The sequence below is a fragment of the Pelodiscus sinensis genome, chromosome 4 (assembly GCF_052426305.1).
Source record: "Pelodiscus sinensis isolate ZL-2025 chromosome 4, ASM5242630v1, whole genome shotgun sequence".
NCBI lineage: Eukaryota > Metazoa > Chordata > Testudines > Trionychidae > Pelodiscus > Pelodiscus sinensis.
In genome coordinates this window covers 131,426,015-131,453,687 of record NC_143055.1, presented here as the reverse complement: position 1 = coordinate 131,453,687, position 27,673 = coordinate 131,426,015, and the positions used below count along the sequence as shown (strand labels likewise).

The 27,673-nt window shown below is 49.5% G+C and overlaps 1 protein-coding gene and 1 long non-coding RNA gene across 5 annotated transcripts in view; one reads left to right on the top strand and one right to left on the bottom strand.

The window, feature by feature from the left end:
- Nucleotides 1-126: 126 nt before the first annotated feature.
- Nucleotides 127-10,216, top strand: LOC149524586 (uncharacterized). Its single transcript, XR_016349519.1, has 2 exons — nt 127-187; nt 7,605-10,216. It is a non-coding gene; the product is annotated as an uncharacterized LOC149524586 (long non-coding RNA).
- RBPMS (RNA binding protein, mRNA processing factor) overlaps nt 9,466-27,673 on the bottom strand; it is a 75,739-nt gene continuing 57,531 nt past the window's right edge. For 3 of the 4 annotated variants that reach the window (XM_075929337.2, XM_075929335.2, XM_075929334.2), the window contains 3 exons: nt 19,181-19,250; nt 12,869-12,977; nt 9,466-11,093 (listed from right to left, as the gene is read on the bottom strand). In XM_075929337.2, coding sequence (XP_075785452.2) covers nt 19,188-19,250 — 63 coding nt within the window. In that variant the 3' untranslated portion in view covers nt 9,466-11,093; nt 12,869-12,977; nt 19,181-19,187. The other variant, XM_075929336.2, reaches the window with a different exon arrangement.

Sequence of the window (27,673 nt, the reverse complement as noted above, 5' to 3'; positions counted from 1 at the left end):
TGCAAGTTTGCTTTATAGGGACTCCATGGGCAATTGTGTAATATGGAGGTCTCTTGAGCTCCAGAATCATCTATTAATAACCATTTCCATCTTGTGTCCACAGCCTCCAACTGACACCCCCTGTAAAGATCTTGGAATGTCTGCAGAGAAATATTTTATTCCTGTGGGCCCTGCAAGAGGCCAAAAGGTGAGAACGAAAATCTTACAGCCCTTGCACAGAAGGCCCAGGGCGATGACCCAGGCAGAGAGATAAGATGATGCAGACACGTTACATATCAAGGCCACAATACAAGTGCTTTTATCATCTCAATTAACTTCTCCACCAGCACTAGCAGGATGGGTGAATGAAGCAGAAGGGAGAATATCATTGGTGGAAGGTCAGGTACAAGGGTCGTTTGCTCAGATGCAGAGAAGCCTAACCAATTTATCTTCTCTGAACTCTGGTGGCACGCCTCAAAGGGAGTTCTCATCGCAGTAATCTGAGACTTGCTGGAGTCCCTGAGGGAATAGAAAGAGACCAAGCCCTAGAATTTGTTCCCTGGCTCCTTACAGAAGTGCTCAGCCTGTCATATTAGTTTAAATTTCGTTTAGAAAGAGCACAGAGATCTGAGACTCCTAAAACAGTTTCAGATGACCACTCTGGTGTAGTGGTTGTAAATTTTGATATTATCGTGAAAGTAAAATAAGGCACTTAGTGCATGGAAAGAAGATAGTGAACAACTGTTTTGGGGAGGCCATAAAATAAGATCACAAATTTCCAAGATTTTGCAAAAAATGGCTGAACAGAAATCAGCCTTCAGAAGGTAGAGGGGACTTGGCAAGCAACAAGTTTATTTCTCAGTTATCTCTACCCTTCCTGCAGTTCGGAATGTATCTAGTGACCACCAACTTATTTATTTGGATTATCTCTTGTGCTCTACACTTACAAAGTGTAAGTGTAGTCTGGGACATGTATATCAATTCTCATCAAATGGCTGAATGTGAAGTACCCTGGCAGGGGAGTTAAAAGTGAACAACTCATCCCAAATGGATCTCGTGGGAGTGAACTGACTGGAAAGGATTTATTTCAATTGTGCATTAGCAACAGTAAGTGACTTTGTTCCTGTATTTGTGTTGGGGAGTTAATGAAACATTTGACAACATCCCTAACTGGACAGATCCACAGGAACCCTTTGTTTGTGATTATACAAGGTCTGTGAGTTAGTGCGGCACCAAAACACACCAAAGAGATGGTATTGTGCCTGTTACTCCAGCAGGCTCCAATTCTACTTTTTAAAAGTGGAGTTCTTCCTTTGTCACCACATGTCTGCTGGGGGGGTCATCAGATCCTGGTGGCAACTTGACATTGCAGGTGCTGAAAGTGTGAGAGATGGCTCGTCTCCCCTCAAGACATTGTGGCACTCTGCATAGGTCCTGCGCAACAGAACCATCCCCCCCCCCGCCCCCGAGAGAGAGGAGCAAGGCAGGTTGCTGAGCTATACAAACCAGTGATTTCTGCCTTCTCCTTATCACCACCTCCTTTTGCCTGGTCCTTTTCCTCACCTCCCTTCCCTTCTTCTCCCCTCTCTATCCTCCCACGTGCCCCACCCCTTGCAACTTCTTCAGCCCCTAAACCCTTTTATCAACTCAGGCTATGACTGCATGGGCAAGGAGTCTGACACTGGACTAGAAGAGTGACTTGCGCCGTTAGAGTGCTATGTTCTTTGGCTCAGACACGGGCAGTTTGTGCGAGCAGTTAGATTTCTCCTGTCAGTTAATATGGAGGAGGGAAACTTAATGTTTGTCTGTCAACCAAAGGGAGGGGACTATGTGACCTCGGGAAAATAATTCCCGCAGCATGCCTCTCCTTCAGTGCAGCAAGCCACACCGACAGTCCCCAGGGCCAATGGGGAGAGGCCAATGCTACAGGTCATCCTGATTGACAAGGCAGGCAGGCCAATGAGGGAATCAAGAGGAATGAGCAAGAGCAGGGCTGAGCTAAGGGGAGAGCAATAGCTGCGCTGGAGACAGCAGCCGCAGCAAGGGAGCTGTGCTGAGACAGCTGCAGCAGCACAGTGGCAGAGCGGGGTTGGGGCTGGAGCAGTCCAGAGCCATGTGCAGTGAGCAGCTGGCCAGAGAGCCCAGCACAGGGAGATGTCCCCAGCCAAGAGACTTTGCAGGTGGCACTGGGAGAGAGTTGTGACCCTGACATTGGGAAGACAGGTCCTGCCGCCTGAGGGCATGTGGCCATCCCCAGAGCAAGTGCATGACCTGCAGCATCCCTGCCACACAGCCAGAGCCTGGGGGGAGGCTGTAAACGTCCCTTGTGTCCCAGGGAACATAGAATTCTAGAACGGGGACCTCATCAAGGCCAGTCCCCTGCCCTCACGGCAGGAGCAAGCGCCATCTAGATCATTCCTAGCAGGTGTCTATCCAACCTGCTCTTAAATATCTCAGAGGAGGGAGCTATCGCAGCCTCCCTGGGCAATTTATTCCAGTGCTTCACCACCCTGACAGGAAGAGATGTCCGGTTGCGGTCTCCCTGTGCCTGCAGAGCGGGGTTATTTCTCTCCACTAACTTTTCCCATTTTCTTTATTTGTTACTAGTTGCTGTTTAATGAATGATATTTGCTTTGAACTGTAGTGATCAGGGAAATGTCCAGTGCAGAGAGAGCATACTGGAGTAGGGACATCCTGGCCTCTGCCTGAGGTGACCATGGTAAGACTGGGGGTTGAGCCCACCTCCCAGCAGCCTGGACCCAGCCTTTTTGGGGTTACAAAGACTCTGCCACATTCAGAAGAGTGGAAGGGAAGCCCCTGAGGTCAGGCAGGCCTCTGGGTCAGGGGAGTGTGAAGAATCGGATACCTTGGCTAGCCAGTTCCACTGGAGTAGCATATAGGCCAGGAAAGTCCCCCACAATAGCAGGACCATTGCCCCGCTTACACTTGTTGGAAAATGGAAATAGTGACTATTGGTAGAGCTCCTGGCCTGGAGCAGGGTTTTTCACGTCCTTTGGAATGTCTAGTTGGTTTGGTTTTGTGTGTAGTGTTCAGCGCATGACAGCTGCTGCTTTTTTATGCTGATTCTTTGAGAGGGGAGTGGCAGAGAGAGCACTCGGGACAGAGTTGGCCTGCGATGCCCAGCAGTACACAGCCAAGACAGCTAGTCATGTTTGGCAGTAGGTCAAGCTGTCGTGTATGGAACGATCAGGCGTGTGTTATGGGTTTACACTAACCTGTCTTTTTGTGCTCTTTCCTCTCCCTGTAAGGATCCCAGTGATCCCCACGTTTAACCTTCTCCTAGATCAGCAATGTTCAAGAAACTTGCACGTATTCAGCGTCTGCAGGTGGCTGCAATTAATGCTGATTTCCCCCCACCCTCTCCCCCCAAAGTCTCCTGCATCTACCTTATTCCCTAGAGGCTTGGCAAACGGTGAGCATCTGGTAAGGTGATCCAAAACCTGGAATAAGTGTCGGAGGCATTTCATCCAGACTCCTCCCTTCCCATCCACCTGGTGTGGGCTTCTGTGAGGGGAGCGAGTGTGCTCGCATGCAACGGAGCAAATGACAGATATTCCATCATCTCTTCTATAAAGTCACACATCACAATTCTCAGAACAGCCAAAGGGTCCTTGGCTCTCAATTGAATTTTCTGGAATGTGAAAGAACTCGGCCCTTCAGAAAGGTGCACTCGTCCCCACTGACTCTGTGGATGCTCCAGGACGAGTATTCAGGAGAAAACACAGCACCCGACTATTGCCCCCACATCAGCTTCTCCCCTTATCCCCAGAGCCTTCCATCTGCTGGCAGCTGCCACCCCCCTCTCCCTTCAGCATCTCTTCCTTCCTCTCAACACCTTCCTCCTGCCATGGATCAGCTGTTTTGTGGGATACAGGAGGCGCTAGAGGGGGGGAGTGAGGCTGTGGCATACTTGGGGGGCAGGGTGGATTCTTTGAGGAAGGGGTGGGGCAGAGAGGGGCTAGCTCAGGAGAATCCTACATCCCCCCCACCCCCACATTGGAACAGTGGTAGGCAGCCATTGAGCCAGGTGCAGCCCATGGGGTTCTGTGTGTGGTCCACGAGACATTCTGTTCACTGTTGCTCATGCACAGGATTGCCAGAGTCCACTGGTTTCTGTCTTAATAGATTTTTTTCCTACCAGTATTACAAAAATGACATGTGTAAAGCCAGGGCACATGCAGTGAGGTGAGGGTGCTTGCACACAGCACTGAGTGAGAGCCGTGTGCTCCCTCTGCATCCTGAGGGTCAGAAGCCAACAAAAAATAGAATGGCTCTGGAATTGCCCATTAAAGACTTGGGACCATATCGTACATCTAGTGGGGTGGGACTATTTATGCTTTTCTCTGGTACATGTGTCCTGTTCTTGTGTGGATTCCTTTTGGACCTCCACAGACCGAGTAAATTCTGTAATTGGTTTCTCCATTGATTCAGTTGCTGTCCCTCATCATGCCCTAATAATTCTTTGAGTAAGATCAGACCTAGGTATGAAATAGCCTTGTAGGTGGAAATTGATTCCTTCACTTTTTATATAGATCCCTATTCAAAGCATTTATTGAAAGAGAAATTGGCCTGTTCCTATAGACCTTTTGTTTTCAACCTCTTTTTCATTAGTGAGCCCCTAAAAAATTCCAAATGGAGGTGCAGACCCCTTTGGAAATTTTAGCCAGGTTCAAAACCTGGTAGGGACAGCCTTTCATGGACCCTTAGACATAGTCCACAGACCCCAAAGTGAAAACTGCTGCTGTAGATAAATGTACCCTCAACATAGAACTAGAGAACACTAGAATTGGAAGGAACTTTGAGAGGTCATCAAGTTCAGTCCCCTGCATTAAAGGCAGGACCAAGCACCATCTAGATCATCCCTGGCAGATGTTTGTACAACCTGCTCTTAAATATCGCCAGTGATGGAGATTCCTCAGCTTCACTAGGCAATTTATTCCAGTGTTTAACCACCCTGACAGAAAGCTGTTTGAGTGTCCATCCGAAACATCTCATGCTGCAATTTAAGTCCATTGCTTCTTGTCCTCTCCTCAGAGGTAAAGAAGAGTCATTTTTCTTCCTCCTCTTTGTAATAGGCTTGTAGGTACTTGAAAGCTGCTCTCATGTCCCTTCTCAGCCTTCTTTTTTCCAGACTCAACAAACCTGATTCTTTCAATATTCCTTCATAGGTCATGTTTTTTAGACCTTTGATAATATTTGTTGCTCAGCATCTTATACCATTCTGTTGCAGGATGTGCTCAAAGCTGATCATTGGGACACTCCACTAGAAACCGACCGCCATCCTGACATCGAGCCATTGATCACTACCCGCTGGGCCCGGCCTTCTAGCCATCTTTCTATCCATCTTACCATCCATTTATCCAATCCACATTCCCTTAACTTGCTGGCAAGAATATTGTGGGAGACCGTATCAAAAGCCTTGCTAAAGTCAAGGTGTGTCACATGTTTTCAGAGAATGTCCAGATAACTCCAAGATCTCTTTCTTGAGTGGTAACTGCTAATTTAGGTCCCATCATTTTGTACATATAGTTGGGATTGTTTCCCAATATGCATTACTTTGCACTTATCTACATTGCATTTCATCTGGCATTTTGTTGCCTGGTCACCCAGTTTTATGATATTCCTTTGTAACTCTTCACAGTCTGCTTTAACCTTAACTATCTTGAGCAATTTTGTATCATCTACAAATTTTACCACCTCCTTGCTTACACCTTTTCCCAGGACATTTATGAATATGTTGAACAGCACTGGTCCCATGACAGATACTTGGGAATCACACTATTTACTTCTTTGCATAATGAAAATTGACCATTTATTCCTACCGGTTTCCCCCTATTGTTTAACCAGTTACTAGTCCATGAGAGGACACTGACATGCTGCAGTAAAAAGCTTACTTTGCTTAAGAGCCCTCGAGGTGGGACCTTGCCAAAGGTTTTCTGAAAATGTAAGCACGCTCTATCCACTGGATCTCTCTTGTCCACATGCTTGTTGATCTTTCAAAGAATTCTAGTAGATTGGTGAGGCATGATTTCCCTTTACAAAAGTCACATCGACACTTCCCCAATGCCTTGTGTTTATCCATGTGTCTGATAATTCTGTTCTTTGTTATAGTTTCAGCCACTTTGCCTGGTGTTGAAATAGCCTTTTTTAAAAAAAAATAAAAATAAAAATTGGCAACACATTATCTATCTACCAGTGATATGGTACAGGGGCTGACTTTTCCCCATGTTGACACTTGGACTGTAATTGAAGTCTCCCTTTAACCTTCTCTTTGTTAAGCAAAATAGATTGAGTTCTTTGTGTATGTCTAAACTGCAATAAAAGACCCACAGATGCATTAACTACTTCTTGCAAAGTTGCTGCAATTGAAGAATTCTTCCGTCTCCTCCCTTGTCTACAGAACTGCTTGGGAGTGCAGGGAACAGCTGGATTTTACACGGTTGAATAAGAATACTAACATGCCGCAGTTTGTAGTGCCTCTGATATATAATTCATCACAATCATTCCAGGTTCTTAGAGAAAGTAGGAGACAAGTTAGCTTAGAGTCAGCCCAGCTATGGAAAGAATACTCAAGTGGCTGCAGTAGGCCTGCTCCTGTCATTTCTTATATGTGCAGACAGATGTAGGCCAGGCACAGGGGGCTGCTGAGGAGGGATTGCAAGCTAACGCTGATTAGAGGAGGTAATGGCAATGACACCTGATTATTTCCTGCTTTGTTTGCTCGCTGCTAATGTTCCAGCCTGGCATTCAGGCATGTGCGGTTGCCTGGAGAGTGCTAGCAACAGCAGCCACATCCTGGGGAGGGGCGGTGGCAGTGAAAATGGTGTTTGGCTGGTAACTTTGTTTAGCTAGTTCCTGCACACAGGGACTGCCCTGACTGCCTGTCTTCACCGAAGCAGTGCACAGGATCTTTTTCAGGGAAAGCAGCAATATGCAGCGTTAAGAATACTTAACAGCTAGTGTATGCTCACAGAAACACACACACACACACACACAGTCCTACCAGTCATTGTTCTTGTAACCAGTCCAGGGTCTGGATCAGTCTGGTGGCCAGACAGGTTGATCACGGGTAGAGAGGAACCAGGTTGTGTCAGTCGCAACACGATGCTCTAGGGGAAGGCTTGGCGCACAGCTATGGTTTTGTTTCTACTGGTGGTGCACTTTTGCACATGGAAAAGATTAGCACAGCGGTTCCCAACCTTTTCCAGATGAGGACCCATTTTGACAATTCAGGAAGCCTTGGTGACCCAAGGCAATTCAAAAACAGGGGGAAGAGGAAAAGCAGAGCCACCTGGGAAGAAACTTGGCGACCCTTTTGAAATGTAATGGTGACTCATATTTGGGTCCTGACCCATAGGTTGGGGAACCCTGGAGCATTGATCCGAGGCCCAATTGCAAAGACCTACTGCTACTAAGCTTCCTAAAGGGGACTGGTATGTTTAATTAGCATTAGTCTGTATATTGGTGATTTTTTTTACACATTGGGCAGATTTATATCTGTATATATTGTGTGTAATAATGTGGAGCCTGTCGGGGGCTGTAAATATGTAGGTGGCGTAACAATGACTTGGGACACTTAATGAGTGTATTTTTCTTATGTACAGATGTTCCAGCCTAACCAGTCTCCTGGGATTTTACCTGGTGTTAAGAGGCCAGCATTGGCCCTGGGATTCCAGCTTTCCACCGCATCCTGCTGTCATTGGGTAAGTACCCCTTTTTCCAATACAAAAAAATATATAAGTACCCCCAGTACCTACCGTTTTCAGACACACATACACACAAAATCTACCATTGCAACACATTTGTTTAAACAACTTAATCATAGCCAGGCGGGCGATGAAATGTTTGGGTGTCAAAAGTACAAAAATAATAAAGCGCTATAAAACTTAAAACAAAAATTCAGTTTTCTCCAAATTTCAGTTGTGTTGACGTTACCCCTCCCCCCCCGAAGTCTCTCAAGTACCCCATAGGGGTTCAGAAACACGGGTGTAGGACATTCCAGCAGTTCCGCAATGGGTTCCCTTGGTCTTTCAATACCACTCTTGCTTGTGGAGACCCATGGAGATGTTAGGTTTTATTAAATGTGAGGCATATGAGCTCTTGCAATGCCAGGCATTGGAACAGCCAGTGCCAGTAGACTACCTAAGCTGGTTACCCCTCCTATAGAATTAGCAGTTTTACCTCATGTGACTTGTACTTTGCTCTAGTCTAATGACATGCCTAACCTCCTGCTCTGTGTCTGCCAAAAATTCTCTTCTGAATGGTAACTCTCCTGTTCACCTTGGGGCTTCCTTAGTGTGTTACAGTGAGAATAGCTTCCCAGATCCTGATTCTCAAGTCCGTCTGTAATGTGGCACGCGCAGTGCTTTCCCCACAGGCGCAGGCCACGTTTTAATCTGTTTTGTGGCATGCCAAATTTGTGCTGTGGGTCTCAAGGCTCTTTCACCAAGATGGCTCTTTTCAGCAGTATGTTGTTTTAAGCATCTTAGAGCCTGGTGGAGCACATAGGGACACAGCCGTTGTCAATCCCTTTTATAAGAGCAAATTCTGGTGCAGATTTACGGCCAGTGTTTGAAATGTGTTTGGCTCCCGGGGGAACACTCCCAAGTTGCTTTTCTCAGAGGGAACTGCTGGGCACTTTTGAAAAATCTGGCCCTTAGGGGCAGATATTTACTGATATTTATGTGCCTGGAGATACAGGTCGACACATAGTGGGTTTTCTCCAAATTGCCTCTTACCTAAGTCCCACTGCAGTCAAGTGGAGTTAGGCACCGAGCGCTAGCTATATGTGGGGTTCAGGGCACTATGCACAAAAGGTGGGTCCTCAAAACTGTTGCTCAGCTGCCACCTAACTCTTTATGCACCAGGAATGTCCATCAGCGAGCATATGCAAAGACTTCTAAGTCACGTTGCTCGGTGCCTGCTCACACCGAAACCCCGAAGGGTTCATGAATGTGGCAATTCCCGTGCTTATCTTGCCCACTCGAGTAGGTGTGCTCAGATTTCAGCCTGTAGCCTTCTGGTTAGGGCACTCACCTGGGATGAGGAAGACCCTCCTCCAGCTGTCATGATGTAAAGACTTGAACCTAGATCTCTTGTATCATGCATGAATTCCCTACCCACCGGCCTACCAGGTATTCTAGGGTGCAGCTTTCTCAAACACTCCTGTGGATGATGCTCCACTTTGTGTGACTACTGAAATAGTCACTGGAGTAGAGCCAAATAGTGCCCTAAACATCAGTTTAGAGAGTCCTTCACATGCTTTCTGTGAGTGTTTAGGCCTTTGAAGCTGGCCCTTAGTGTATGTGTCTATGCATTTACCACGGCTAACACAATGGGAAATCACATCACAGCCAAGCCAAATGGGCCTTAAAAATCAGTCCATAACCATTTTAAAAACATGACCTCCATGATGTACGTGGACTGGCCATCCTGCCATAAGTAAATCAACACCCAAAGCTGTGATATGTTATAATAATAGTTTTATTTTTTAAAAATTACAATAGAAAAGTACCTTTAAACATATTTCAAAAAAGCAGAGTAGACAATGGATGTTTCTTTCCCCTATTTCCCAAAACAAGTACAGAAAATCAGTTTTCTAAAGAACTAGTCTATTGGTTAGAATGGTTAGACCCTTCTGTTTAGATTTCTTTAAACATGTGTAGTAGAATTTAATTTGTTCTCTCAAGGTAGAATTGGTATTTTTCTGTTTTCTGCCTTCAACTACTATTGTGGTTTTAGGAATGAAGAATTCTCGACATCTGCATTTCCACAAAAAACTATTGTGTTGTTATAAAAACACTGACATCACTAGGTGTTCAGCACAATCTGACCAAAACTATGGGGGAACTTGTGAGCACGCTTTCACAAAACTTGTCAATAGTCAGGTCCTTCTTGAACCAGTCAGTACAGTCTGCAGCACAGCATTATGGGAGAGTGGTCAAGAAAACAAGAACTCATTTTTATATTATTCCTATGCAAAGGGAAAAGCAATAGGGAAAAGGAATGTACTGTTAAAATAAGCTTCTTGTTGCTAATACAGTATTCTCAGTAAACATCACAAATATTGCTTCAGGATCATGACTGTAGTAAAGAACAGAGTTAGCAGAAAATGCCAAAGCCTCCCTTCTTGGCTTCACTTTTTCATTGAAAAATACCAGTATATTACCTAGATAACAAGGAGCTGGACAGGAATAAACTATTTAGAAGGCCACAATTCAACACAGCACTGAAGCATAACTAAGTATGCACTTATTAACTTCAACTAGACTCTAGCACGTTCTTGAGTGTGTTGCTGAATTGGGGCCAATTTTTCCCCATTACAAACAGTTTACATTGCCAATACAAATTTCAAGCAGTTACTGGAACCAGCCCTCCCTGCCCCTGAAAAGATGTGAGCCAGCAAATGTAACTGTGCATGCAGTAAGCACAGAGAAAGTTCTCGTTCATAGCAGTCTCCATGCATGGCTTTTTCCAGCTCTCTGCTATACTAAAGCCTCATGCAGCAAGCTGGAACTGTACCCGTAAGGTAGAAAAAGTATACTAAGTTGTTTTCTGATTGTCCTGCCTGAAAGAATATGGTACACTTGGGACTAAAACCCTAATACTGTAAATACACTCAGATCTGTAGTTCAGCACATTTTAACTCGGCTCTCGCCGAGAACCAGGTCTATAAAACTAACAAGACACTTCTTTAAATTTGAACGAGATTTAAAAACATGTCTTGAAACATGCAGCTTAGAAAAAAGAAAAAAAAAGAGAATCTTAATTGCACGCATTCAAAAGTCAAGCACAAAAACTGTGATCCATCCCAGCATTAAGATTGCTACACGCATATTTAGTATAAAAATACTTGCTCTTTTTGCTTTGATGGTTGGTTTTTTTTATGTTCTTGTTTGAAAATACTTTTCAAACTCTACAGCAATGACAGTCCAACCATGCTTTCACAAGTAACACTCTCTTCCTTACAATAATACAGTGTAGAAAAGGAAAACGTTATTTTGTATGCTTTTTTTCTTCTATGAGAGCAGATGTGTGATAGAGGCTGTGGCAAAGTCTTGAAGGAATCAAAACTTGTGTGAGGTTTTTCAAGCCTGCAACAATGGAGAGGAATGTGTGTTAGAAAGGAGTTTGAGATCTTGGAATGGGGGAGATTAAAAGTAACTCCATTTGAAGAATGCTTCCATGCATCTGCATGCCAGTAGTATGTGTCTGAAGAGCTGTCAAACATATCTAAATGAATGAGCTCTCTGGGCACCTGTAACAGGGAGAGAATATTTGTAAATGAAGACATGGGTATGTTGGGGGGAGGGGTGTACTTATGTACAGGGAATAGAAGGCTGGTAGAGAGGGAAGGTATTACCATATAATAGACACATACACTCGAAGACCAAGTTTTGTTTTAAACTTGCTGCCTATTGATTTGATTGGATAGTCTCTGGCTCGTGTGTTACGTGAAAAGGTAAACAACACTTCCTTTTTCTTTATACCTATTGTGAATGTATAAAGCTCTAGCATTGTCTGCTTAACTGTTTCTTTTCTATGCTGAGTATTCCCAGTCTTTTAATCTTTTCTCATATTTTCCCTCCCCCCAGGGTGGTAAATGTACATTGTGGTTATTATTAACATATCTGCATCTTGGCCCAAATGCTGTGGACCACTCAGGACTAAATCAAGAACTGCCTCTCCCCTTATGGGTTCCAACACCAGCTGCCCCAAGACACAGTCATTGCTGGGATCTAGAAATGTTACCTTTGCATCCCATCCTGTGGTGTGATACAGAGCCAGTAATGTGGGGACAGTTGAAATCAGCCAGTATTAATTACTGAGTGTTCAATATTTTTTAGCCTCTCATCTCCTTGATCATTCAGACTCCATCACAGTCCTGGTGAGGTAGTCTGTAGTATACTCCTCCTGCTGTACTCTTTATTATTCAAGCCTGGAATTTCTATAGCGGTTCTGTGATGCAGTTTCATTCATTTAAGAGGTTTACTGCATTTGACACTATGTATTCTTCCTTTCCATATAGTGGGAACTCTCCCACCAACATGACTTATTTCTTACTCTTCCCCTGGTATTACTCTGTCATGTAGATTATCATCAATGTCACCAAGTTTTGGTGATGCCTCTTCTAACGCCATTCTCATTTAGTGCCAGCTGGTGAAGTTCACCCGTCTTAGTATCGAGACGTGTAGCATTTGTACAGAAGCACTGTGTTGCTGCTGAGTTGTCATGTGATGTAACTCTTTTACTCTTTAATAGGATTCTTTTTTCAAACAACTTTCTCTTCAGTGGTGACTTACACTTCATCAGCTTCTATCCTCTCTGCTTTAGCAGACTGTACAGAATCCCTATTTAATAGAGTCTTCCCAAAGGGTAGCTCTGTCCGAACTGTGAGCGCCTCCCCATCTGTAGGTTTTCTCCAGCCCCTAGTTTTAAACATCCTCTACTGCCTTTTTAATTTTCCATGCCAGCGGTAGGGTTCCATTTGGGTTTAGGTGTTGCCCATCCTTCCTGTACAGCCTCCTCCTTTAAAATACAGCTGCAAAGTGCTTTGCATGGCAGACAGGTGGCTGTCCAGCTCGGCGCCCAGCACATGAGCTAATGGAGTGTATCTCCTCTCCGGGCCCCTGCTACTGCCTCTGTGCTGTTTGCCACACTGAAGCAGAAGCCCGGTGAAGTGCCAGTCCCATGATTCACTGCACTGGACGCTACATCCACAGGGCAGACCCGAGACACTACTACTCCCACGTTCTGACTGGAAGCACCACTGCAGCTTAGGGGGTGAACAAACTGACCCTGCTTGTTTGCTGCCAGGAGAGTTTCATCTCCAAAGCAGAGTGTGGTTTCACGACTGTCTCTAACTTACCAGCACACTGTAGTTTTGCAGGCAGGCACGAGAAACCAGTAGCCATGTTCATCAAAGGCTCCATTAATACCCACAAGACTGATTGTAGCCACCATCACACACCTGATACCTGTGAGAGGAAAAAACAGTCAGAAACTGCAGGGGAACCATGTGTGTCCCTGAATTGACCCTGAGTCTGGAAATCCAAGAGGAGGAGCACCAAATAACAATGAACTTGTTGCCATTCATACTACACTGACTGTTTCCACACTGGGCTTGAATAAGATATTAACTGATTAACGCACGACAAAGCCAATTTCCCCTGCCTTTCACATTCACATTTTCACATCAAAAACTATGAATGGGACACAGCCAGCCCCCTTAACTTAGCTTCATTAACACAGGACCTAGAGTTGGCAGGTTATACACACACACACACACACACACACACCCCTCCCCCCCTTTGGATTCTGTTATTTCCACGCCAACTCATCTGGTGAAGTGGCTTTTACCCACAAAAGCTCATAATCCTGTATATTTCTGTTAGTCTCTAAGGCAGGGATGAGGAACCTTTTTTGGGTCAGGGGCTGCTGACCCACAGAAAAATCAGTCGGGGGTTGCACACAAGTGAGAAGCAAAAGAACCCAACCCCTCACTGAGGTGGCCTCCAACTGAGAAGCAGACTCCCAGACTTAGGAGGGCCATGGTGATAATCCTGGCCGACTGGCTGGAAAACGGGGGCCACAGAATGTCCTGTAGGACATCTAAGCAATTCCCAAGGAGCGCTGTCAGAAAAACATCCCCCTTCACTGAAAAACTGCCAGAGATGGAGAATCCATCACAACCTCAGTAAACGGTTTCAAATTTCCCTCATTATTAAAAATGGACACGATTTCCCATCTCAGTCTGTCTGGCGTCAACGTCCAGCCGTTGGTTCCTCCTAGATCTTTCTCTGCCAGATTGCGAAGCACATTATTGAACTTTGGTTCCCCCAGGTAGGCGCTTATAACCAGTGATCTAAGTCACCCCTGAACCTCTCTATTAAAATCAATACATTGAGCACTTTGAAGTGGTCACTGGAAGGCATGTTTGCCATGAATTCTTCTTGGAGCTCTTCTCCGACCCCTCTCCAATGTATCAACGTCCTTCTGGAACTGTGGGCCCAGAACTGGACACAGGTTCCAGCCGCAGTCAAACTAGTGCCAAATGAAGAGGTAAGTAACCTCTCTGACTCTGCCTAAGCTTCCCTTGTATGGATGTTCCAAGATGACATGAATTCCCTCGGCCACAGTATCCCGCGGAGAGCTGATGTTTAGCTGATTACCCAGCACGACCCTCACTGCTATCCAGGACAGACTCCTCCATCTTGTAAGTATGGCCCACATCCTTTGTTCCTAGATGTACGCAGTTAGATTTAGCCATATTAAAAGCACACTGCTTGCACCCGACATACCCAGCAATCTAGATAGATCTGATTCAGGGACTTGTCCTCTGTGTTTATCCCACTCCCCCCAATGTATGCCAACTTGATCAGAGTTGGTTATATATTTTCTTCAAGGTCATGGGTTAAAAGTGTAGGGCCAAGAAGTGATCCCTGAAAGACCCCACTAGACACAGTCCCACTTGAGGATAATTCAGTGCTTACTATTAGATGTTGAGGCTTGTCAGCCAGGTAAAGGTTTTATTCTAGCTTTTGAATCAAAATGCCCTGCTGGGTCTACGATTACAGCAACAGTGTTACCTTAACCAAAATTGTGATCTCATCAAAAACAGGAATCAATCAGTTTGATAGGATCTATTTTCCTTAAATCCATATTGCTTGGTATTCATTATATTCTCCTTCTTTAATTGTTTATTCATTATAATAGTACAATATTCTATGATTTGACTACATCTGTTTTTTCCCAACTACAGAATGGATATATTTCTTGAACTTCTTTTTTATGCATTCTTATTATGGCTACTGTTTTGATCTAAAAATGGTCTAGAATTCTTTTTGTTTCGAGTATACTTAAAAATCTCATCTTATTGTCCTTAATGCTACTGGCCGTGATTTCTCCTAGTATCCCGTGGCTTCCCTGATCATTTTTTTACAATTCCTAGTCATTACTACCAACTTCCCCCTCCTGCCACTGTAATGTATTTTTATTTTTGACACTTGCCTTTCTTTCCCCTCTAAACCAGGTCAGTTCTTTAACCAGTATGGTTTTCTTCCTCTATTGTTGGATTGTGTCTTTTTGTGCATCTTGTTTGGACTCTCTCCCTCCCTCCTCCTCCCCCAATATCCCTTTCTCGGTCTTTCTGTGCACACGCCTCATGGCCATGCCTGCAGTTTAACTCTGTAGCTGTGGTGAGGGCTGCTCGAATACTGAGGGGGAGCATGTGCTGTGCTGTGTCGGGCAGTGATGCCAGTGTGTGTGAGACAGACAAAAAGGCCACCTTGAAATGGACTGTGTGCACAGTGGCTGCAGGGGGAAGCTTTGCTGCAGATGGTGCTTTGCTGCCTTTCAGGGTTTGCTGTTTTGTGATAACAGCAGGCACATGATGTTCAGACAGAAAAGTGATTTTTATGCCTTGGTGGAGCGTAGTTTTCAGATGTGCGCAACCCCTGCAGCTCCTGCCTGCTAGCCAGACACCTCACAGCAGCAACGCTGCCCAGCTCACAGCGTTAGAGGAGCAAGCTCTAAACCCAGAGGCCTGCCAGCAGCATCTGTCCTGGGCCTGCCAATCCTCACACCCTGGCCACAAGCACGGGACGCTGGACCAGTATGGAACACGAGTCGCTGGCCAGATCAAACACAGCAGTGAGCCCAGCTGCCCTGTCACAGTGCAAACCTCGGGCAGCCTCTCCCCAGAAACCATCAGTGGCTACACAACTGAGGTACAAATCAACAAGCTGAGCCCAGGGAGGAGCAGCTGTGACCCCGGGTCATTAGGACACAGAGGAGCCTCCCCCAGGACGGAGTGGGAGAGAGCGACAAGTGGAACGTCAAGTCGCTGTCTCCCGGGCAGCGCAGCAAGAGGAGGGAGCCGGGACTGGAAAGGGCTCCCCAGGGAGGCGGCCTGCAGAGTCTGGACATTTACCGCTATTGCTCGCTTTGAATGGCAATTTGGGCCTCTGTGCCGAGGGCATCTGCAGCTGTCCTGCCCGCACCCCATCACCAGGCTGCTGTTTCTCTCTGCCCCTTGTGTGCGGAAGGAGACGGGCTCCCTCCGGTGAAGTGCAGGGGCTTTTCTCTTCTGGGCCAGGTCGTGCTGCAGCTGCTGGAGGGCAGCAAGGGAACTGCTAGTACCCCGTTCCCAAATACGACTTTGGGTCCGTTCCGACCAGCAGTGCAGGGGCGAGCATTCAGGCTGCTTCCCGAGCATTCAAACCCGATTCTTCATGCATCCCTTTCGAACGGGCAGGGATGGAAATAGCCCCGGGACACTGTGTTCTTTTCTACAAAGTACCAGGCCGTGGAGGCTTAAATGCGACAGCCATAAATTGAGGTATCCGCTAAGAGACGTGGGCCTTTGCCAAGTGGGGCTCGTTCCAGCAGTGCCAGTTCTGATCTGTTCCCAGGGCTCCAGCTGGCTGAGCGGGCCTGAGAAGAGCCAAGCTACAGCTACAGGTGGGCGGGGGCAGGCTGGGACTGGGAGTGGCAGCGTCTCGCCAGCCGTTCTGCAATCTGTCCAGCTGCTGAGCTTTGATGTCTTACTGGGGCACAGGACCCGCACCTGCATACTACCAGTGAGTGGGGGGACAGGGACAGCCCCTCTTGCTCGTTTCTGTGGGGCAGGCCAGGAGGGCTTTTTGGAAGGTGCAGCTAGATGATGGGGAGGGGTAGGTGGGTTTGGAGCGATTTGGTTTAAAAGTACCTCCCAACATGTGCCTTTGCCACTGGCATTTCATCTGTCACTGCTATGGCTGTGTAGGCTGGCTGGCTTGTAAGCACTTCAGGGCATAGGCTGCTGCTTACCCTGTGCCGCGCAGGGAGGGCCCTGCAGGAGTGCTATCCTGCCTTGTGGGCATGCTGGGATTGAGTCTGGAGGGAGCTTGTGAGTCAACGGTGTTGTAAACTGCCTTGGATTGGTCCTTGCGTCGGGCGCTGGAAAGGGAACGAAGGCCCCATGATCTGGGGAAGACCATCCAGGAACAAAAGGGACAGAGAGTTGCCCGTTGTACCAGGGCCGTCTGCTCCTTCGGGCAACCCAAAAGTGGGAGGGGGTGCGACCGGGAGAGCTAGCAGACTGATGTGGGGAAGCAGCCCATCAGCACCTCATGTTTGTCCCAAACTCTCAGCTGGCCAATCTAAAGGGGGAGGGGCTGGTAACCACAGCAGGCAGCTGCAGGATCAGAGAGGGCCCGAGCTGTAACCAGACTTGAAACCGGACCGTCACTTGTGTGGCTTTTCGCATACTTGTCTGTCCTGTGTGTGAAGACACTAAACAGAGCCCTGAAGCCGGAGCAGGGCCCTGGGCATGGCTGCTTGTCTAGTTCCAGCTGGTGCCTGAGAGCTGCCGGAGGATACAGAAGGCAGAATGTGAGGGTAGCGCTCCACGGCCCGGGAGAAGCACGAGTCCTGGAGGGGCTGCAGCACAGGATCACTGGGCGGGATGCTCTGCCCAGACTCCAGGAGCTGGCAGCACTGGGTGACCTGGACGTGTCTGGTGAGACGACTGCTGAACCCTTCGATCTGAGCTGACTTGCTAGGATCTTAGGCTGACGTGCTGTGAAAGAGGCTGAAACCTGGGAACAGCTGGGTAGAGGCATCAGCAATTACTACTGGCCTGGTAGTCTCCCTTCTCGGTTTTAATTTCCACCGTTTATTTACCCACCACTGGCTGCAATATTTGCAGACTCTGACTGCTCTTCCAAGCCTGACAGCATCAAAAGACAACGCTGGTATAAGAAAATCAAGTCCCCCCTGTGCTCAAGGAACCACATGTGGTTTTCATTTGTGGGCACTGGTCTGATCGGCTCCGAGAGAGTTTTCATTAACTTTTAATAAGACACGCTGGTTGTCTTTGGTCAGGGATGATGTAAAGGGGAAGGAAGGATCCAGGCATTTCAGGGACAATGGAGCCTCCTGGCTTCCTTTGCAGACGTAGAGTCAGAGATTTTGAAATGGTCTCCTAGCCTGACCACCTCTCTGTTTGCACCAGAGCACGTATTTTAGGAGAGCAGCCAGACGTCAAGTGATGGAGAATCCGCCTGCCCCTCGGTGGTTTGTTACAGCAGGCAATCCCCGTCGCTGTTCAACACTTGCGCCTTCCTTCTAGTCCGAGCTGCCAAGCTTCAGATTCTCGTTCTGCCTTAAGGTTAGAGCCCCCAGCTCTCAGCAGGTGCCTCCCCGAGCAGGTACTCCTCCGCCTCCTCGGGAATGCGCGCACACGCCTGAGCTGTTTCAGTATCTCGCTGACGGTACATCAGTCCTGGGGCTCTTCTGTGAACCCTCTCCAATTTGTCAGCAGCCTTTGGACACCGTAAGCAGCCCTGGTCTCGCTGGTGTCACAAGCAGAGATCGCTGTGTGCTCATGCAAGGATCTTCAGCAGGGTGGCGTTGGTGGTCTCCATCCCACTAGAGCCGCTCCGGAAGATTTATGCGACTCTGCATGAGTCTGGGCTGTATCCCCCCAGAGCGTTCACGGTGGCTGTCTCTCTCAATGAAATGTGCGCCGTGCTTCCTTAGCAGTGGAGGTGTGGGGAGAGGGGAGCCATTTTCCAGCACACTATGGTGCAGTATTGCTGAAATGGGTACTGGTATCTCAGGTAGGCTGCCTTGGATGCTGGGGCCATTGGCAGGGAAAATCTCTTCTCCTGTCATTCCCTCCCCCCCGGGCTGGAAAACTACATGAAGGGCTGCCCAAATATGTCAGCCATTGACCAGGGCAGCAGCATGTAGGGTGCCCCTCAACAGGGCAGGGCCTGCGGTGGGCACGCGGGGTGAACAGACCCCACAAGGGACACCTCATAACAGAAGTGTTGAGCACTGCAAGCCCCTGCCCATGCACAGCCCTCTCTGTACCTCCCCACAGCCTCCTGCCAGGTGCCAACAGGAATGTGACCGGGGGTCCCAGCTGCGCATGGGGCACAGGGACCATGGTGCTACCATGAGCCACACATTGGACGTGAGGAAAGTGCAAGCCAGAGCTATTCCCCCAGCCCTCCGCACACCCCCGCCATGGTCTCCGGCGCCCACCCACAGCTGCGGGTGCTCCTTGTACAGCTCCTCCCATGCCTGGGACCTTGCAGCACTGCCAGGAGCAGCGGCGCAAAGGCTACTGTGGCAGGACATGCCTTCCCTGTGGGGACTGGGGCCAGGAGCGCTGCCCGCGCCAGACACTCACACAGCGTTCAGCAGAACTGACGGGACTTCCAGCCCTGAGTAGCAGCCTCGGAGGGAGGGAGCCAGCGCATCTGAAAAGACAAAGCGAGGAGAAGTGAGACGTGAGCTGGAACGCCCTCCCCCCACACCTCAGCTCCTGCCAAGCCCCCAGCCTGGGTCTCAGCCAATGTGGCCAAGAGCTAAACACCCGCCCCCCCCAGTTGTGGCAGACCCCGCATTACAGCGTGCATCTGTTTCCAGTGGAGCCCTGTGGCACGGCTGATTTACCCAAGGGCCAAAGGCGGCACTCCCTCGGGGGGCGGAGCTGTGCCGGTGCCCAACCTGCGAACCCTGAGTTGGAGCGGCGCCTTACAGGTCATCTTGTGCTCGCTCCCCTCTTCCCACCGCCACCGTGTGCCACAAGGGCCCCTGCAGAGCCCGTGCCTCCTGACGGCAGCGCTGACCCAAGCAAGAGGCATCGGGGTGGTGCCTTGCTCCCTTGCCTTCGGCCATGCCCCTCCCTGCCCTGCCAGCAGAGGAAAGGAGAGCAGCAAGGCCTCTACCACCGCAGAGGCCCCCTTTGCACTGGCTGACCCGCCCGGTGCCCGTCATGCCAGCCTTCGGGGTGACTGCCGACACCGTGCCCTGCCGCAGGCTCCCGCCACGCTGCGGAACCTCGTCTGATCGGCCGAGTGCCTGCAAACAGGCTCCGCTGACCAGCACAGAGGCTCTGCCATCTCATGTTGAGCTCAGGTCTTGGGGGGGGGCCCCCCCGAGAGCCCAATGCTGCAAAAACCACCAGAGAGACTGATTGATCTGGGCCGACGCTTTTGTGGGTCGGCTGCATCTGATGAAGGGGTTCTACCCACCAAAGCTTAGGCCCAAATCCATCTGCCAGTCAACCCCTCGCTGTTTTACTCTACGCCCTGCCAGCGGGCAGGGTCCGTTGTCGCTCGCCACACATGTGCTGCTGTCCTTGTAGCCACAGGCCAAGCCCACCGTCTTGGGTCGGTTTGCAGAGCGGTAACTCCCTGGCACTCCATCCGCACCCCCTTTCCTGCTGCCCAAGGGGGCAGGGATTCCGTTAGCTCCACAGGGCACACGGGACTGACAGTGGGACACCCTGTTCAGCGACTACAGCCGGGCTCTGCAGAGAGGGCAGATCTGCTGAGCAAGGAGGCGGCATCATTTTCACCCGGCCCAGAACTGACTTGTAGCACGTACAGGTGACTGCAAGCTTGAGGAACTCTGGAGAAGCTAGTAAAAGGCTGGCTTCTCCCTCCTTTGCTGGTGGGTGCTCCTCCCTCGAGGGTGGAGCGTCTTCCCACGGAGTACCCACCACTACTCCAGCACCGGGTGAAGAAAGAGGGAACACACCCTGAAAACTGCTCCGGAGAATTTTGTCAGGGTTGGCCTGGAAAGTTGCTTTTCCTCTCAGAGAGAGAGCACCACGTCCCACAAGGGCTGCATTAGGACTGGACTCTGCCGTGTGAGGCGCTACCCTCATGTCGCCGAGCCTGCTGCAGTAGACTGTGCTAATCAGAAGAAGGCCCCGTCTTGCCTCAGCGTGTGCCTCTTGCTCTCTGTCCCCGGCCAGGCTGTGAAGAACAGAGCCCACCGCCCCCAAGCAGAGGCAGTGGAGGGAATCGAAGGACGAGACAAAATCCAAACCTGCTGCCGTAGCTTGCGCAATTTACCTCTATTCGAGGGTCTGAAAGTCTGTGTCCGAATCCTAGCAGTGGAGGCAGACTTTCTAATACAGCTTCACCCTCCAAGTATAAAGCTTGCAACCAGCCCCGGCTTTTCTGGGTTTCGTGCTAAATGATGACCAGGTCACTCGGGTGAGTTCGGCGCTTCGACTTCGAAAAGGCCTATGGTAGCTGTCTGACGCGGGACGATTTGGACTGTGTGGTTGGGTCACTGGAAGCCAGGGAGTCACTGAGAGATGCCAGGATGTAAACACTGGTGAAGTAAAACAGGTGAGGGTTTCAGGGACCCTTCCACATTGTTCTGAACCTTCATAATGATGCTGCCAGCTGATTTCATGACTGCCCCGTGAGGCTGCTGTGCACGAGTGCTGGAATTTCCAACTTGAAAGCACACTTGTGCGCACACAATTTGTGCATGCAACTACCCTGCTAGATGTCTAACGGCTCATTTGGATAGGCAGCAATTACCTGGACAAATGATGAGCCACAATTTTGTGCATTCATTTCCAAATACACCTTTTGATATTTCATTGCTCTCCCTTGGCACGCGTCAGTTTTTGGCTTGCAGGTCAGTGGCACAGAAGGGAAGGAGACGCTGAGGGATAATGGGACTCGGAAGAACCTCGGTACCATGTGCAGCACCTGACATGGCCGCCCCTCTGCAATGGAGGGCAGAGATGTCAGGAGGCTGCTCTGCTCATGGCATTGACTATTTGTGCCCAGGTGAAAGCCACGGATCTCGCTGAGAGCGCTCTCCTGACGCAGATGGCCTGGAAAAACATTGGTAAACTCTGAAGTATCCTGATAACCACTGGCCTGAAAAATGGGGAAAGCTGCTCTGCCAGTCGAAGCAGTTGTGCTCAAGAAAGGTGGCACCGATTCGTAGGTCATGAGACGATCTAGCCTAACCACCTGCAAAGCACAGAGGAGACACCCTCCCCCCAGGGAGTCCTGCAACCAGCCCGGTGGTGGAAATGGGGCATGTCTCTCTGAAACCCAAGTTCTATCTTAATTTAAAGACATAATGTGAGGGCGAAGTCACCATATCCCTGGATCAGTTGTTGCAGTGACGAGTTACTCTGGACAGAAGATAGACATTTTTAACAGCAAGTCTGACTTTGTCTAGCGCCAGCTCCCAATCATTGGCTCTTGTTCTGCCTTTGTCTGCAGGACTGCAGAAACCTTCACTATCCGAGGTCTTCACGTGTAGGCCTTGATTAAGTCACTTTGGAACCTTCTCTTGGATAAATTAAATAGCTTGAGCTTCTTCGCGCTCTCCTGTAAGGTTGGTTTCCTAGCTATTGTCTGTGCCCTCTCTGATGTATCAAGATCTTGTCTGGTTGGTTTTCTTCCCAAGTGCAAACACCATCTCCTGTAATGGTCTTGTTGAGGTCACAGACACAGGTAACATTGTCTCCTGCTTGATACTCCCCTGCCTACATATTCCAGGCTCATGTTCGCTTTCAGACCACACCCCATACCATGAAGTCTGGTTCGGATTGTTTACACCAGGATTAACAAATCCTGTTCAGAGTCAGTGCTTTCCAAAATAGCGTTAAGCGCAAACTCCATTTGGCTGTTAACACGCCTGTCATTTTACATCCATGATGTTATACAATTGCTTTTATCAGCTGATCTTGTCAGCGCATCCAATAGCAAGGTTGTTCGACAATACCTGTTGTCCATAAACTCGTGCTGGTTGGTCTGAATTCTGCTGCCAGCCTTTACTGATTGATGTCGGGCTAAGTGGCCTGTAGTTACCGTGCTAATATTAATACCGGCTCAGCATTCGCTATTTTCCAATCGCTGCAATGCTCCCAGTGTTCCAGGGATTGTTAAAATGAATAGCAGTGTTCCCGAGAGCCTCTCATTCAACTCCTGGGTGCAAGGCAGCTGGTCCACCTGACTTCAAAATATTCAACTCAAGCAGTTGCTGTTTGTGGTGCTTTCGCTTATGGAGAAAGGCCCCAGGGCAGTGTCTGTATGTAGCTGGGGCCGAAGTTCATGGTCGTCTCTGGGCGTAGACACGGTGTCCTCAGCCCCGAGGCTCTTGCACAGCCCGGAAAATCACCAGGTGTCCTGCAGGTGCTGGAATCCTAGGACAGAACCCTTTGCAAGATGCCAAGCTGTCTCGTGCTGGCTGCTCCCGACCCCACCCAAGGCGGTGGCATTGCCATTTGATCCCATCCTTCTCCTCGCCCCATGTCCTTGCCACTATTAAATCAGGCTCCCGATTCCCTTCACATTCTCCCTCATGGGGTCTCTGCTGCTCCTCACAGTCCCCATGCCCATCAGCCCCACAGGCAATCTCACTGGAAACAAACAGCAGCTCATGCTGCCTGGCTCCTAAACAGCAGCCGTATCCGTGCTGAGGGAAACCCGAGTGCCAGTCAAACATTCAGACAGGGCACCCGGCGTCTGGAGCTAGGGTTATTGCCATCGCGTCTCTCCTCTGCCTGGCCTTGCTCCCCAGAGGGTGAGGTCATGGCTGCGTGTGAAGCAGCAGAGGAAATGGGAGCTTGGCTGGCTGCTTGGTAGAAAAGTCTGGGCTGAAAGGAGATGCAATTTGTTTAACGGCTACTGAGCTTCGCGGGCACTGCCTGGGCCCCCCTGCAATATTGGGGGGGGACCTCCCCCTGACTTATGGCTTGCTGCCTCTGAGTCCAGGAATTCAAGAGCAGAGCTGGTTGCCTTGCTGGGAGGGGGCTTGCGACTGCCGCGGGGAGGATAACGGTGTGTAACTGCTGTCAAGTGTCTGGGCGTAGTGGATGGAGGTCGGTGCCACGTGGGGACCCAAACGGCTGAAGAGCAGATGGTGTTTTACAGCGAGGCAGGGCGGAAAGGGTGACGAGGTAGGCTCCTGGCTGAGTCCCACGGCTGTGCCTGTGACATCTCTCTTCCACCACGCTCATCTTGGGACCTAGCAGCAACAGAAAGGGGTCTCGCCCTGGGTACGTGCTAGCCCTGAGTGAGTGGCTAGAAGCCAGCTGTTCTTGTGTGGGACTTGGCTGCCTTTAAGCACCCTGCAGTGTCCCTGCATGGGACAGGCCGGTGGCTCTTTTACCTAGCGGGGGTGCCATGCCGTGCAGCTCTGACCGCCCAGCCTCCGAGGGGGGTGCGCAACTTCTGCCCCAGCCTGCATGTGGGTCGCTAATTATGGCAGCTGCTAATTACTGCAGCACTGCTGGGAGCCCATGTCGTGCACCCGGCACCTCTCTTCTGCCCTCAGCATGTCCCCTACACCGGGCATCACTGGGGCTCCTTGCCCCCCGACGTAGGGCTGTTGAGGCCCCGTTATGGCACTGGCCTTTCTAATTGGCATAAGGGCGGGCGTGAGGCGCTCGCCCTGGGAGTGTGGCCAGGGCCTGCGCGATTGGTAATAGCCCCAGGAAAGGCTCCAGTGTCAGGACAGTCGGTTGCTTAGTGAATACAAATCAGCAAAGTACTGGGTGGGAGCACGGGCGCAGACGCGGCCCCTTCACCTCCCAGTCACACGGGCCCAAGCTTCTGCTCTGGTTTGCCATGGGCCCAGCCACACTGCTCATGTGAGCTACCTTTTCCCACAGGCAGTCAGGGAACGTTTTTACCCCCGGGTGGGAATTAAGGGAGGCATGGGACAGTTTTTCACTAATTTGTCATTCCTCTCCTGGGGGCTCACGGCAGCTCTGGTACTCACTTAGACGGCGACTCCTCAGCTGTTCGCCACTAGGAAATCGTGTAGCCAGCCGCATCTGTAGAAGCTCTTGACCATTAGCCCTGCAAACCATTAGGGCTGCAGCTGTGTTTTCATTATGCTGAAAAGGAGCTTACGTGAAGAAATACCAGAGATAGCAGCAAACGTTTTGGCGCTTTCCCTTCTATGACGACGACTGCGGCTGTACGTGCCCTTCAGCTCGAAGAATTTCAGGCATTTGCACAAATTGAAATGCTGGCACAAGGACGATTTTTGACAACACATGGCAACGCTATACAACAGTTAAAGACAAGAGGAAGCAAAGGATTTCCACCCCTAAATGAGTAGGTGGGATGCCTAATTCTGCCAATTAAAATGTGGGACATTAGATGTGAGCTCTAATGGCAAGAAACGACCATGATGCTCTGACACCACACCCGCTAGAACCAGACCTGTCCACAACTGAGCGACAGCATCCCAGGGCCACACGTAGGCATGTGTAGTCAGGCTCCTCCTCCAGCAGTGACCCGGCCTAGTCATGCTTCACCAGTGAGCACTTGCTCAGTTAGTGCCAGAAGAGTTGTGCAGAGATCGTGCTGGCTTTTACATTCATCTGTGCATGACCTACCCCTGACTCTGCTCCATTTCCCAGGACTCTGTACAAATAAAAGCTGTGAAGTGGCTGATAAAGGAGCAATAAAGCTCTCTCACACACGGTTAGACTTGCCGAAGGTGTCTATTAAATAATTCTCTCTCGAGAGAAGGGAGAATTGCATTGCTATCTGTAGTCCCTTGTAATTCACTAACCGAGTAACTTTTTTCCTTTTTTTCCCTGTGTCTCAGCCACACTGCAGATGCTACCTGCCAAATGCTATTTGACAAGGCAAGAACATATCTGCAATAATATTTAGCATCTTTCTTCCTGTAATTAGCAGTATCTGAAAATATGGACATGCGGCCAAATCGGAAGTTTGTTTTTAAAGCAAAGCCGCTTGCGCAACCCTATTGTCAAATAATGTTGGAGTCAACTCTCCTCCACACAAGTGCTTTCAGGTCACCAGCTACCCCACTGCAACGGTCTCAAGGGCTCTACGTTATTTAACTTTCTTATTTAAGTTAATTGGGAATTAAATACTAGCTGAATGTTGCTGAGCAGCTTTAGCCGTTGTTTGCCTTGACAGGATAACAAGCCTTGTGGATGGGGGGAAGCGGTAGACGTGGGATACCTAGACTTGAGTAAGGCTTTTGACAGGGTCTTGTGTGCTGCTTTCATTAAACGAGGGAACTCCCACCTCGATGGAGGACTATAAGGTGAATGCAATAACTGGCTGGAAGCCTGTTCTCGGAGGGTTGTTCTCAGTGGTCCACAGTCACGCTGGAAGGGCATTAGAAGCGGGGTGCCAAACAGATTAGCTCTGGCTCAGGGGCGCTTCAATATCTTCATCAATGATCTAGATGACGGCATAGAGCAGCAGTTCCCAACCGCCAGGCCACGTACTGCTCACAGCCAGGCCACGGCAGCTGTTGGGAGGGGTGTGTCCTGCCCCGCCTCTCAGCCAAACAACCAGCGCCAGGATCTGTTCCTGGACACGGAAGAGCACTTTGCTGCACAATGGGAGGGCAGCACAGCATCCTTAGAGCAGCTGTGACCCAGGCAGCAGTGCTCAGCTGGGAGGCAGCCCAGGGATAGGTGAGGGGAACAGGGCAGCCTCTGCAGATGGGTGCTCTAAGAGGCGCTGGCACTGGGGGGCTCTGAGGGTGGGAGGCTGACACGGGGGAGGACGGGTTGGGTGCAGAGGATGCTGGGGTCAGTGATCTGCGCTGGGTAGGATGCTCGAGGGGTTAGGGCTGGGGCTTTTGGTGGGCTGGTATTTTATTTGCATAATGAATATGCAAATAAAATGTTGCCAGTTCACCCAAAGTTTGTGAATGGTTTTGCCAGGCTCCTGTATAAAGAGAGTGGGGACCACTGGCAGAGCGAGTACACTTACAAAGTTGGCAGCTAACACCAAGGGGAAGGATTGCAAGTGCTTTGGACGACAGGATTAAAATTCAAAATAATCTGGAAAACCAGAGCACTGGTCTACAGTAAAGAGCATGAAATTCAAAGTCCTCTGCTTAGGAAGGAAGAGTCAGTTGCACAGGAACAGAATGGAAAATGCCAGCCCCCCAAGCAGTACTTCTGGAAAACAAAGCAATCCATTCTGGGCTCTGTTAGCAGGAGTGTTGTGAGCAAGACATGAGAAGTCCTCCTTCCACTTTACTCTGCGCTGATTAGGCCTCCAGTGGCATATCGTGTCCAGTTCTGGGTGCCACATTTCAGGAAAGATGTGGACAAACTGGACGGAGTTCAGAGATGCACAGTAAAAATAATCAAAGGTCTAGAAAACATGACGTATGAGCAAAGATTGATGGAATTGGGATGATTTCGTTTGGAAAAGCGAGGGGACCATAAGAGTTTTCAAGTACATAAATGGCTGTTACATGGAGGAAAACTGTTTTCCTTCACTGCTGCGGATAGGCCAGAAGCAACAGGCAGCAAGAGAGGGTTAGTTTGAACATTCAGAAAAGCTTCCTGTCAGGGTGGTTAAACACTGGAATAAATTGCCCAGAGAGGCTGTGGAATCTCCATCGCTGATGATATTTAAGAGCAAGTTATCCAGGCAGGGATGGTTCAAATCCCTGCTGTCCAACAACACTGTAGTTACATGTGGCTTTGTGGAGGGAGCTATGCCAAGCTGAGCAAGGGGCAGCCAGGCGTGCTGAGCCTGGTGGCAGGCCAAGCCCACAGCGAGCACTCGTCATCCATATTTAATTAGTGCTCGCGCTGGTTAATTTTTAACTACTGCACTCCTGCTGTCGAGGGCCATTAGGGGCTCCAGCTGCAGGTCAACGAGCAGAAAAGTGACTTGCGACAGAGCCTACGTGCAGTGGCATTTCCGCCTTCCACTTGGCTGCGTTCGCCCGCTGCCCGCGCCCCCAGCGGTGACTAAAACATGGCTCGCCGCACAGCCTTCCTTTTCCTTTCCATCCCTGGCGTGGTCGCTTTGCTTCAAACTCTTCATGCTCTCGCTGGAGTTCCTGCGTTTCCGTCGACTCTCTCTGTTTCCATAGGCACGGTCCCAGCCTTAGC